General features: G+C 41.2%; 1 protein-coding gene across 1 annotated transcript; it reads left to right on the top strand.

Annotated features, from left to right (window-relative positions):
* Nucleotides 1–59: 59 nt before the first annotated feature.
* qrsl1 (glutaminyl-tRNA amidotransferase subunit QRSL1) lies at nucleotides 60–12,831 on the top strand. The gene is made up of 11 exons (XM_084309634.1): nucleotides 60–181; nucleotides 1,336–1,495; nucleotides 2,312–2,410; nucleotides 2,812–2,908; nucleotides 3,366–3,527; nucleotides 4,498–4,673; nucleotides 6,066–6,178; nucleotides 6,625–6,817; nucleotides 7,534–7,651; nucleotides 11,280–11,488; nucleotides 12,223–12,831. The coding sequence occupies exons 1-11, from the start codon at nucleotides 158–160 to the stop codon at nucleotides 12,432–12,434; spliced, it is 1,563 nt and encodes a 520-aa protein (XP_084165760.1). The 5' UTR covers nucleotides 60–157; the 3' UTR covers nucleotides 12,435–12,831.
* The last annotated feature ends 215 nt before the right edge of the window (nucleotides 12,832–13,046 follow it).

A 13,046-nucleotide genomic window follows, 5' to 3' on the forward strand; every position in this document is an offset into this window, starting at 1 on the left:
CACCGCGTCGATTGCGGAACAACCAACCAATCACAGGGCGCGTTGTTGGATGTCATACACCGAAACAAAGATGGCGGCTCCCTAGTGCTCTTCCACACTTTGAATGAAGGTTGCTGTAACATGTTACATTTGAAAAGTTGACAGAAATATTGGAAATATGCTCAGCATGACAATAAGGGAGGTTAGTAACTTGACACGACCATACTATTTTATGATGGTTTGCATTATTTGCTACACGCTTTGCATTTGATATTGTTGTAACTGGTCAGAGTAAACGGTATCTTAGGTGACACAAGCGGTGACGACACGACTGGTTTGGATTCCGTCCCTTTTCATCAAAGATTCGTTTTAGCCCAACTTGGTAAAGAAGGTGTAGTCGGCTCAGTAAAGTCAAGCCACCTGCCTTTCATAGTTGGAGGAATGGAACAGATTTGAGAAAGACATGAGGCAATTTTCAGTTGGCTGCTTATAAAGTGTGTAAGTGAAACACTGTCTGCCATCTTGTTTACAGTTGCAAATCACATAAAGTTATTATATTTTACATGATCTCACATTGCCATGCTAGGTAGGTAGACTAGGCCTACGGTACTGCCTGCATCATGCGTCTAACAGGGCTCTGAGTGGTGTTTTTAATATTTAAAAAACGTATTCAAAATGTATTTCTGGCTTTGTTTGCACAATATGCCACTTAGTTACAACTCAAGTCAGGGATTGTGTCAGTGATCTATCTAGCCTATTTATGTAGGTTACAATTTATCTAATAATCCCCTCCAATGTCACTCCCCCCACCCCACCCACCAATGTACAGTTTTCCCACCCACCCCACCTCCTCCAATGTACAGTTTCTTCCCCCTCACATGTATACTCTCTTTTTAGACTCCTCCAATGTACAGTTTCTTCCCCCTCAAATGTATATACTCTCTTTTTAGACTCTTTTTGTACTCATAAACAGTACTGTATATTTGTAGATATGGTATGTCATAAATGTCTACATCTAACAGTACTGTATCTGTATGTTATATATTATGATGAATTGAAAATGGGGGACCCTGATGTAAACAAGACTAAAGTCTTTCTCTGGTCTGCATCCCCTTAACAATTGTGTGTATTGAGCTACAGCTTTGTTTGTATTGTATTGTACCCATTCTGCAATCTGTTAATAAAATGTTCAATCAATCAATCACTTATTCTATTCAGTATAACTACCTACTACACTACTGACACTCACTTCTCTCCGCTGCTGTGACCATACTGTAGTAGTTTATAGGGAGACCAGGGTGCAGTGAATGTTACTTGTTGTTATTGTACCATGTGTGTCACATGTATTTCCCCAAGGTTTCCTTGGCACTGAGGGAGGGAAGGATCTCGCCCACAGAGCTGTGTAGGAGATGCCTGAATCGCATCAAGAAAACACAGCACCTAAATGCTTACATCACTGTGACAGAGGAGCTGGCACTGAAACAAGCACAAGAGGCAGAGGGACGGCTGCTCCGAGGTATGTCTGTGTGTCTGAAGGTGGAGGTGGAGGGTAGCCTCAACGGTGAGAGGCATAAACTTGTGACCAAAATCTTGCCGGTCTGAATCCGATTGGCGAAAGGTGAAATCTGAGCAGGGGAAATTAACACATTAACTCTCAACAACTACTATCTAAGTGCCCTTGAGCAATGGCACCTGACCTGCAAACTTTGGGATCTCACTGTTAAAGGAACAGTCCAACATTTTGAGAAATGCACGTATGTTTAATAAAACGTGTAAAAACAAGACATTGTCATTTTTGAGGCAGATGTACAGTTGGAACAATTTTCTTGACGAAGAACTGCTGGGTGCAGTGATTGCACGCAGCATCTCAAAAGCCCCATAGTAATCGTCAACAAAACCAATGTGATTAGCTAATCTACAGAAGAACTTCATCAAGTCCTGCATCCGCTGAGCAAGCGCCCAGACCTGACCTGTAGGCGTCACTGTCCACAACGCCAGATTCCCACCCATGACTTCCCTCCCCCTAACTCAGCCAAACGAGTTAGTATGACGATCAGCCCAAGCCAAGGCAAAGCTGACTCCGGGAGTCGAGACCGCAGCCTCTTGCATTGGTGACGAGTGCAATCTCCGCTACGCCACCTGACCGCCCCGGTGTATAAGTCTGATTGTAACACACCAACCCCTTGTAACTACACCCCCCCCCCCCCCCCCCCACCAGGCGGTTGCTATAATAATGTGTTGTTTTGTTAGTCAACTTGTTTTGTTCGAAGATGTTTGCGTGCATTGTACAGTATTCCAGTCCAATTTGTCCAAAGTGTTATCTTTATCTCAGGTGCTCCAAAAGGACCTCTGGATGGAATCCCCTTTGTGGTCAAGGATAACTTCTGCACAAAGAAGGTCAAAACCACCTGTGCCTCCAAAATGCTCAAAGGTCTGGAATGTTCATCTCATCCAAATACATTTTTCTCCACGCACAGTAATGATAATTCGGTGAATAATTAAAGTCAAGTTTATTTGTATAGCCCAAAATCACATTACATGTTTCATTAGGCTTCACTTGAGCATAAACCTACTCATCAACCATCAACATGGTGATAACGGTCTTAATGTTAACCATCTCACATGTGAGAACTCAACATTCTGTGATGATGATGTCACAATTTCTACTGGTTATTGAAAAAATGGCTCTAGGATGAGATTAGATTCAAATGTATTGTCATTATACAGAACAAGTGCAGTACAAATTCTTCAATATCATTTTGAAAAAACATTAAAAAAAATGCATAACTGAAGGGTTCATAAAGTTTTAATTAATGTATTTAATCTGTACAGACTACACTGCACCATACAACGCTACAGTGGTCCAGAAGCTGTTTGACCAGGGTGCTGTTCTCATGGGGAAGGCCAACATGGATGAGTTTGCTATGGGGTAAAAAGCTCTCAGAATAGACAGAGTCCCTGGAGACATAGCCTGCGCATCCCAAAACGCCATCATTGTTTACAGTCTGTCAACATAGAGCATTGATTTATGTAATTTTGTCAATATGATGCAATACTACCTTTTTTAGGTTGAAGCTGTTTCATAAAGCTTTTGGGACAAATTTATATTTTACAATGAGGTGTAACAATTCAACCCAGCAACAATTCGATTTGATTCTTTAAGCAAATTTGATGCATTATAAAAAATCATCCTTTAATCTGACCACAGTTGACTTTGTTTTAAAAGTGTAAAGGCATACAAAGCTAATGGTGCTGATTCAGTCAGCAATAATTGAAAGTGTACAATTCAAGTCTTAACACCAAGTCATTAGTTCACGGTATTATATAAAGTTATTTATTTATTTATTAACCACATGCACCTTCTTTACCCCCCTGATATTGCCCAGCTCTGGCAGCACTGACGGGGCTTTCGGTCCGGTACGGAACCCCTGGAGCTATGCCCCTCCCTACAGAGAGCAGCCGGGGGCGGAGCCTGACTCTGATTGGGTCATCACTGGAGGAAGTTCAGGAGGAAGCGCGGCGGCCGTGGCCTCGCTCACCAGCTACCTGTGAGTGAGCCAGGAATCCCAAAAAGTGTTACAAAGATATGTTATCGGAAAGAGAGCTATCAAATAATTGTTTGGTAAATAGTTTTTCATTCCTCTCTTCAGGGCAGGTCAGGTGTTCACATCAAATGTAGAATGCATAAAACAGAAAATATGACAGGGAAATTACATTTTGGTATGAAATAACACAAAACTAATTTTTTTTAATTATTATTTGTAATAATCAGAAAATACAATTGACATCTAAAAAGTGTTGTCTTGTATTCGCACTCTAAAGAGGTGGTGGTGTTGCAGTAAAGAAAGTTTGACTTTGGAGCGATATTTAGCCACTTTCCAGTAGCATGTTTGGTACATGGATTCCTTGCAATCTCAAGCTTAAAGACTGAGCCCGCTATGGCCTTCAAAAGACAGTGATGTTAATGTTGGATGATCCACCGGCTATGATTCACCAAGGTCAGGACTGAGGAGGAGGATAATGCCAATATTAACATCATAGTGATCAATGAGGCAGTCTAATTTAAATATAACCTAGTTAGTTATGGATCTATATTTCACTTTGAGATATAAATTATGTTAGAATAAAAAGAAAAAGAAAAATGTTTGCATTCAACTTATGTAAACAAGACAATTTCATTTAAAAGATGTAATTGTGGGGGCGCCCTCGTGGCGCATACCATAGTGCCTCGCGCACCTACGCGGCCGACCCGGGTTCGATCCCAGCTCCCGTCTTTATTTGTCGCATGTCTCCCCCACCTCTCCTCTTGTTCGCCCTCTCCTCTGTCGGTCCTGCGTGACCGATAAAGTTGTAAAAAAATTGGTGGAAAAATATTATATTTTGGTCAATATGATGGAGAAATGATCAAATTAATGCTCACATATCATTCTGAGACGGGACAATTGGAACAACCTAACGAGGGCCGACCTGTCATAATTCTGTTTTACTGAAAACAAGTGTCTGTCTTTATCACACCAGCGCGTTGGGGTCGGACACAGGCGGTTCTACCCGAAACCCTGGGGCGCTGTGTGGCTTGGTGGCCCTGAAACCCACCTACGGCCTGGTGTCCCGGCACGGCCTCATCCCACTGGTCAACTCCATGGACGTCCCCGGCATCCTGACCCGCAGTGTTGCCGACGCCGCCACTGTCCTGGGTGGGATAACCGCCAGCTAATGCTGCCACTGCGGCAATAACCCAAGTCGCGTTATCACGATTAGATGAAACGATCGCAATTATTTTGTATGATCGTGATTAGGGCTGAATGGTTAATCAAAATTAGATTGAATTCGCAATGGGGCCTCTAGTGCAATATCCAAATCACAGGAGGCTGCAATGTTTGTTATAGGTGGAATGTGGGTCAAATACCTTCTAAATGATGTACTGTGGTGCTGCAGAGATGTCCCAGCCTACAACTCGTGCTCTACACACTTAAGAAAACATCTTAACACCATGATCATTTTGATACGTTTTTCAATGGAAATGATAATAATTAGGCAAAAATGATCATTTCCTTTAATATCATGAATCATATCGCAATTGCAATATCAGTCAAAATAATCACATTCAATATTTCTTTCAAAATCGTTCTGCCCAAATCATAATTATTGTTTTATATTCCCCTTTAGAATTTGTTTTTCCATATTAACTTTTTAATAAAAGCAAATATGTTAGCAAATTGATATTGTGTCACCCACTAGGACATTACAGTATTCAGTGTGTGTATACAAACCCTTTCCCCCGCTCCAACGTTGTCATTGTAACATAGTTCTGTGAGCGACTTGGATCTCGTTGTAAAGCCACATACGACTTCACCAATCTGGGGGACACTTTGGATTGAAGCCAAATGAAACGATAAAATCATTACTCACAATTATTTGTGAGACAATAATCGGTCGTTACAAAATGTCACGATAACTCCTTCCACGGATGCCAATTGTATTGTTGCTTTACTGGGAGTCACAGAATCCTGCGTTGTTAAATAAAGATCTGATGTATTGCCTGGATCCAACCTTGGGAATCATTAAGGTTTTTATTTTCACTGATATTCTACTCGTCAACCAGGTGACCGTTTTTGTGATACACAAGGCTGGCATTAGTTCTCTCTGGAGGCAGATTGATCATGCAGATCCTGGATCGAGCTCTCTGATTGGACTCTGGATTGGTGGGCTAGTCCTGGATGCTGTTAGCCTGTGTTGACTTGCACTCACTGGAGTTGAACAACGTTTTGCTGCTGTGACTGTTCACAAACTAACTATGTACAAGGACTTAAATATACTTGTTGGAGAGGGGTAACCAATCACTGATGAATAACCAATCACTGGGTAAAACAGTCCCAAAGACTACTGGTCCAAACCATTAATATCTCAAGTCAAAATGGTAATCATGGGGTAATAAGCTAATATGAGTAAACAAATTTAAACTAGGTCATTGGTGTCGCTGGATCCAGGCGACTAGATCTAGGCCTTGAGGGCTTTTCTTATTATGAAAATTGCTAGCCGCAACAGCTGAGCTAGCAGGTTAGTGACATTTCCATCTCTGCCCACAGGTGTCCTCCAAGGCCATGACGTCAGAGACTCTACAACAGTCCACAGTCCCTCGTCCATTCCGGAGTTGCCTGAAGACTTTGACGTCAAAGGTATCCGTGTAGGCGTCCCCAAGGTGAGCCTAGCACTTCACCCCCATGACATCACATGTTGTTCTGCATTTGAATCCCCTTTTAACTCCTTGCTCCCCTGAAACAAATGTCACCAGAACTTGTCACAGGCCTCTTCACACTGTAGTGTAGGGGAGATAGAGTTAGGAGTGTCGGGCTGCTTTTTGGTGTCTTGACCTTGACAAGAGATTCTCAATGCATTGTTGCGTGGCAAAGCAGTAACGGGGTTTTCACAGCGAGCATAAGTTACCAACACATCTCAAATCATGCTAACCTTTAGAATCTTTCAATGCTTCATACCTTTAATATCAATTTGTGCTATATATTTCTTAACACGTTCCCAATCTGATTTCATGCTTTACTTGGACTTGTCTGACAAACTGAGGTGTTGTCAGTCTCCAAGGCTGCCTGTCTGTCTGTCTGTCTAACGTGTGTTGTTGATGTGGGTCAGGAGTATCACGCCCCAGGCCTGTCCCCGGAGACGCTTGCTCAGTGGAGTCGTGTTGCCGACCTGTTGGAGAGGGCGGGGGCGCGGGTGGAACAGGTGTCCCTCCCCCACACCCAGCACTCTATCGTCTGCTACCACATCCTGTGCTGCGCCGAGGTAGCGTCTAACATGGCACGGTTCGACGGTCTGGAGTACGGTACGGGACCCCATCCGCGTTAACATGGTCCTTTTAGTACAGGTCTAGCGGCGCCAGTGCCAGTATCAGACAGGGATGTAAAGTAATGAAGTACTTTTACTTAACCTGAGTATTTCCATTTTAGGGAACTTTTATTCTGCTACATTTCAAAGGAAATGTTCTACTTTTTACTCGACTACATTTTTTCTGAGCCATGCAGTTAATAAAAGTTACTACTTGGGAGGAGGGGGAGGGGGGTTTACATACAAAACATGTGATAAGTGAATTCAAATGATGCGTTGGTCCATGGCAAGTTCTCAAAGAATTGCTATACTAGGTCAGAAAAATAGATGAATAATATAAAAAAATATCAGTGCACTATCTATTCTTCAGCTGTTTATTTCCGTGCTCACTTTAAATGTCTCTTGAGTTGTGCCGGAAGCAACATGTCAATCATGTCTCACGATTCACTTAACCCTTTCAGGTGTGCTGGACATCCTAATGATGTAACAATGGCCACCGGTCATTGAAAGCTATGGAGTCAAAAAAAACGTACAGGTACACCTGAAATGGTTAAGAAAACTTGAACGCTGACCTGTCCTGGATAGAATTACTTCTTGAAATGGGTTACATTTAGTCTTCTGGGATGAAGCTCAATGGAACCAGTCAGATTGTCTACAAAAGCAACAAAGGATTTTTCTTTTGTCTTTTTTTTTTTTTGTCCGTGTCTCTCTCAGGCCACCGTAGTGAGGTGGACAGCTCCACAGAGGCTATGTATGCCACTTCCCGCCATGAGGGCTTCAACGACGTGGTGAGAGGGAGGATCCTCTCTGGGAACTTCTTCCTACTCAGACAGTAAGGATTCCTGCATGTCCAGAGACGGTGTAGTGGTTAAGACCCCCGCCCACGCACATAGACCTGGGGAGGCCGGGTGGTAGTTCTAAGACCTGCCTGGTTCCAGACTAACTTTTGCCTATGCTTTTTACCATAGGATTTCTCAAGGTTGAGGGTTTATAGTTCCACTTATTCAATTGGGGGCGACAGTGGCTCAGGAGGTAGCGCACTCGTCTGGTAATGCCTCCCGGGCTGCATGTCGAAGTGTCCTTGATTAAGACAATTCACCCCTAATTACTCCTGATGAGCAGGTTGGCACCTTGGATAGTTGCCTCTGCCATTGTTTTGTGAATGGGTAAAATGCGAGGAATAAATTGCTATATAAATGCACCATTTACCTTTTTTGGTCTGACATTTGATGGGAGCAGAATTAAATGAGATCTATGTTTTTACATTTGAGAAAAATGAGGAAAAAAGTCATGGGTACAAGACTGTGTACCTAATGCAGGAACTACATTTGAAGACCAGTCAGCTTAATAGATATTACGAAACCAAAATAATCAAAACAACAGACAGAATACACTATTGGAATTATATGCTCATAGTATAGTATAACCTGACTTGTTTGTTTTTAAACATTGTTGTTTTCATGTTTTACACGTTTTATTCATGGTATCAACAAAGATGTGATTGGTCGAAGATTGGCGAGGCTTATGTCATTTTATACATGGTAGTAGTTACCATGGAAATGAGTAAAGATTACGATATAGAACACATTTTCTCAACGATTAAGTTAAAATATTTACCTGTATTAAAGTATAAGAATTTTTAATCTACCCCTCCATCAAAGATTATGAACCTACACAATAGTCTGGCTTTAATACTTGTAGTTTGGATCTTCAATGGTGGGAAATCACAGTGGAACCTCACTCCCCCGGTCTATTATACCCCTGCCCTGGGCTCAAATCACAAAAATCTGGGCTTTAGTGGGGTTTGGCCTCCAAATTTTTGCAGTATACAGGTGCAGCTCAATAAATTTGAATATTGTGGAAAAGTTTATTTATTTCACTGATTAAATTAAAAAAGCGAAACTCTCATAGATTATAAATTCATTACACACAAAGTGAAATATTTCAAGCCTTTATTTGTTTTATTTTTGATGAGTATGGCTTACAGCTCATGAAAACCCCAAATTCAGTATCTCAGAAAATCTGTATATTACATAAGACCAATAAAAAATATATATATATTTAATATAGAAATGTCAGCCTACTGAAAAGTATGTTCACTCAGTTGGGGCTCCTTTTGCACATCAATGCGGCGAAATAAATGGATTTTTTCACAATATTCTTAATTTATTGAGCTGCACCTGTATGTCTGGTTACATTTGTCTTTTCACATTTTGCCCTAGCTTACTGTCAGTCTGGGGAGGGTGTAGAGTAACTCCCCTGATACACGTGGAGTCGCTGGTTTCACTGGGAGAGCATAACACAGAGGCAGAGGTTCACACTATTTCTCCCAGATCCCCTCCCTGTTGAACAGGCGCCAAGACCGACCAGTAGGAGTCACTGTTTGCAATGACCAGGACTGATGCCCCACCGGCTTCTTAACGACTGACATAGACGGTCATAGCTAGAGCCATATGAAATCCGTTTAATTTTTTTCCAAATTCCATTTAATTTTTTCCCAAATTCAGTTTTTTCCGTTTTAATATTTCAGAATTCTGTATTTTGCTTTGTACGCTCATTTTACCATCAGAAATAGTGTCTAATAAGTGGGAATGAATAAATGTCCACAATTTAATAAGATATAACAGTCCATTTAATAGAGCTGTATTAAATACTTCGAAGCTTCGTTCGATGGGCATGGGATTCAAATATGAAAATAAAATTTGATTATTAAAAAAAATTAAATAATAATAATAATAATATATATATATATATTTTTGCAAAATCAACTCTGCCTCTCTTTGTTAATTACAACAAGCAATGCTGTTTGTTATTTAAGATGAGGTCGGACTCGGCACTGACAGATTTGTGTTCATTGTGCTGCTTTTATAAAGCCTCAAATGACGGCTTACAATATTTCATGAAAGCAAAGTGTTTTGTTTGTCTAAGATTTAAAAAGGTTTAAACTTTACAGCACTGACAAAGTTGAACAAAGTGCTGTACAAGTCCCACAACATAAAAGAAAGAAAAAGTAAAAAAAAAAAAAAAAAAACGTTTTATTAATTTTCTTTTATAGTTTATTCCATTTGTATTGCTCAATTCCGCGATTCCGTCCGCGATTCCGTGATCGCGGATTCCATATGGCTCTACTCATAGCCACTGCCGGGAATTGTGTCTACGGTGGCAGGCGAGTGCTGTCTGGTTTGGTTTTGACAGACATTTTGTGGGACCCTTGCCAGGCTCTCATGTTTAGAACTGAATCAAGCTCTGTTAGAGTAACACTTTAGGTCAGTGTTTCTCAACTGGTGGGTCACGACCCAAAAGTGGGTCGCGGGGCCATTTTGAGTGTATCGCGGATGTGTGTGGGAAAAAAATTTAATACTTTTGTTTGCGCTACCTATCTTTGTGAAAGTGGCTTCTCAGCTCTGGTCCAGCTGAAGACAAAGCAAAGAAACAGATTGGACATTGAGCATGACCTCAGAGTTGCTTTGTCTACCATCACCCCAGACTTTGAGACTCTTGTCAGGAGCAAACAACATCCCCAGTTATCCCATTAGTTCCCTGGGATGTTAAGCTAAGAAGTCTGCTAAGAAGCATATTATATTATTATTATTATTATTATTATTATTATTATTATTATTATTATTATTATTATTATTATTATTATTATTATTATTTAATTTCATTGTTTTTATCCCTAGTTGCACTTTTGTTGCAACCCCAGTTATCCCATTAGTTACCCCAAACTTACTGTAGGTCTGTTATGTTAAGCTAAGAAGTCTGCTAAGAAGTTCAATTCAGTTATTTTTTTCAGAAGCATATATTATTTATTATTATTATTTTATTTCATTGGGTTTTTAGCCCTAGTTGCAATTTTGTTGCACTTTTTTGTGTTTATTTCATGTTTTTAACAGTGCATGAAAGATTGTGTATTACTGCAAAAAAATAAAATGTGAAATAAATAATAGTGGTTAAAAAATTTGGATCGCGAATTAATGACAAAGGAAAATGTTGGGTCCCGAGGCTAGACCAGTTGAGAACCACTGCTTTAGGGTATCATGTTTAGAACTGGATCAAGTTCTGGTAGACTAACACTTTAGGTTATCATGTTTAGAACTGGATCAAGCTCTGGTAGAGTAACACTTTAGGTTATCATGTTTAGAACTGGATCAAGCTCTGGTAGAGTAACACTTTAGGTTATCGAGCAACAGAGGGATTCCAAAGCACATCATCCACCTCAAGAAAGTAAGTTCCGGAACAAAACAATGCAGCAAACCAGTACCGTCTCCAAGTCTCAACATCTGACTGCATGAGTCGAGAGTCTAAATTTCTACCAGAAATAAATTGCATAAACTGTGTTCGTCTTTCGTGAGGGGTAAAGGGAACTTTTAGAAATAAAAACTCAAAACAGAGGTGGGGAAAAACCTAATATTTTCAAACAAAAGCAAAAGGATAAACTCTTCGCACATTTCATTTCCCAGGAACTACGAGCACTACTTCCTTAAGGCCCAGCAGGTTCGACGGCTGATCGCGGACGATTTCAAGCGCGTGTTCGGCGCGGGGGGCGTGGATGTGCTGCTGACGCCCACCACCCTGGCTGATGCACCACGCTACGCCGACTTCAACCAGGAAGACAACCGCACACGCAGCGCACAGGAAGATATCCTCACCCAGGCTGTTAACATGGCAGGTAAATACAGACAAGGGGGCTGATATGTGGCCTTAAACCTCTTCAACATGGAAACTAGCCTCGCCTGGGGACTCAGTCACCTTAGATAAGAACATACTGGTCCTCTTACTCTACTCTATTATACATGTTAGACCTGGGACAAATCAGACACAGAAATGACACTACCTGAGGTGTCCTGACGCAGTAGAACCCCACTCATCTGGCTTTCCAAGCAGGTTCAAACAAGCGCTAAAAGTTACGTGCAAGGACTATTTGTCCTAGGTCTAATGTACAGGATACGCTGTGTGTGTATGTGAGCATGTATATACAGTACACATACATACTCGCATGCTGTTTACACACCTAACATGTGCGCGCACACACACTCTACAAACATCCGTGTGCACATGGAACTGAAAACGTGCCATCCGAAACCAGTTCAAGTCAACATTTGTTCTCTCCTATTGCACCACAAAAGCTTCGTAATTTGAATAAATTGAGAAGGCACTATTTCCACAAGCAAAACTATTTCCTTTCCCTATTTTAAAACCTATTGTAATTGTCAATCAGAAAAAAAGTACAACTAAAAAAAGCTGATTCCTGAAGGAGGAGGGATGGGGGCGAACGTTTGAGCACGGTTAAAGTTTCATCCACTTTCTTTAAACACTTTCCAAACTGACCTTTAAATAACCTTTGGAGTCCTAATCTCTGGCTTCCCTTATAAACTTTCTCTCAACTCTCTCTCTATGCCCAAGGTCTACCTGCCGTCTCCGTGCCAACAGCTTTATCCAGCCGTGGTCTTCCCATTGGCTTGCAGCTGATAGGCCACGCCCTCCAGGACAGAAAGTTGCTGGCTGTAGCGCAGTGGGTGGAGCAGAGGGTGGGGTTTCCTTCCATCTGTGCCCATGGAGACCTCAGCAAATGGGGAGGTGACAAAGGACTGACCAAAAGAGAGCACACTCTATGAGAACTATGGACAATAGCAACCAAATGTAAAAATTAATAAAAATGTACATGCACATTGGGCTGAAATGGTATGATCATGGATACAGTGTACATGTAAAATGAGTCTGTTAATAATAATAATAATAATAATAATACATTAGATTTATAGTGCACTCTACATTTGGAAACCAAATCTGTGCAGTTTACATACATATAGTATTGTGACTAATAGTTCATATTCCCGTTGAGATCTTATTCAGGTGTAAGCTGTTTAGATACATGTACATCTCCATATTCTGATCACAAATTCCACATATTACTATGGAGACGGAACTCGCACATACTGGATAACTGGAGTTTTGAGCTTTAGGTCGCTTTCACATAATTATAGTTTGGTGGACTCTGTGCGATTCGGGGGGGGGGGGGGGGTGAAGTTGCAACATTGTTGCATTCTTCATTTGGTTCGGTTTGCTTTCACTGCAATTTTTCAAGTGCACCAAACTTTCTGAACAATGTCACGCGATTGAAAAGGGCGCTCGTCTATTGGATGTGGTGTAGTGGTTAACACTGTCGCCTCACAGCAAGAAGGTCCAGGGTTCGATTCCCGCTTGGGGACCAGGTTTCCATGATGCCA

This window comes from Notolepis coatsorum (assembly GCF_963971535.1).
Source record: "Notolepis coatsorum genome assembly, chromosome: 3".
NCBI classification, from domain to species: domain Eukaryota; kingdom Metazoa; phylum Chordata; class Actinopteri; order Aulopiformes; family Paralepididae; genus Notolepis; species Notolepis coatsorum.

What these genes read in the sequence shown, in the direction of transcription:
- qrsl1 (XM_084309634.1), top strand. Translation starts at nt 158, where the DNA reads ATGCTCAGCATGACAATAAGGGAG. An exon ending in ATGGATGAGTTTGCTATGGG is followed by an intron (nt 2,909 to 3,365) that starts GTAAAAAGCTCT and finishes GATATTGCCCAG; the next exon opens with CTCTGGCAGCACTGACGGGG. An exon ending in GCCTCGCTCACCAGCTACCT is followed by an intron (nt 3,528 to 4,497) that starts GTGAGTGAGCCA and finishes TTATCACACCAG; the next exon opens with CGCGTTGGGGTCGGACACAG.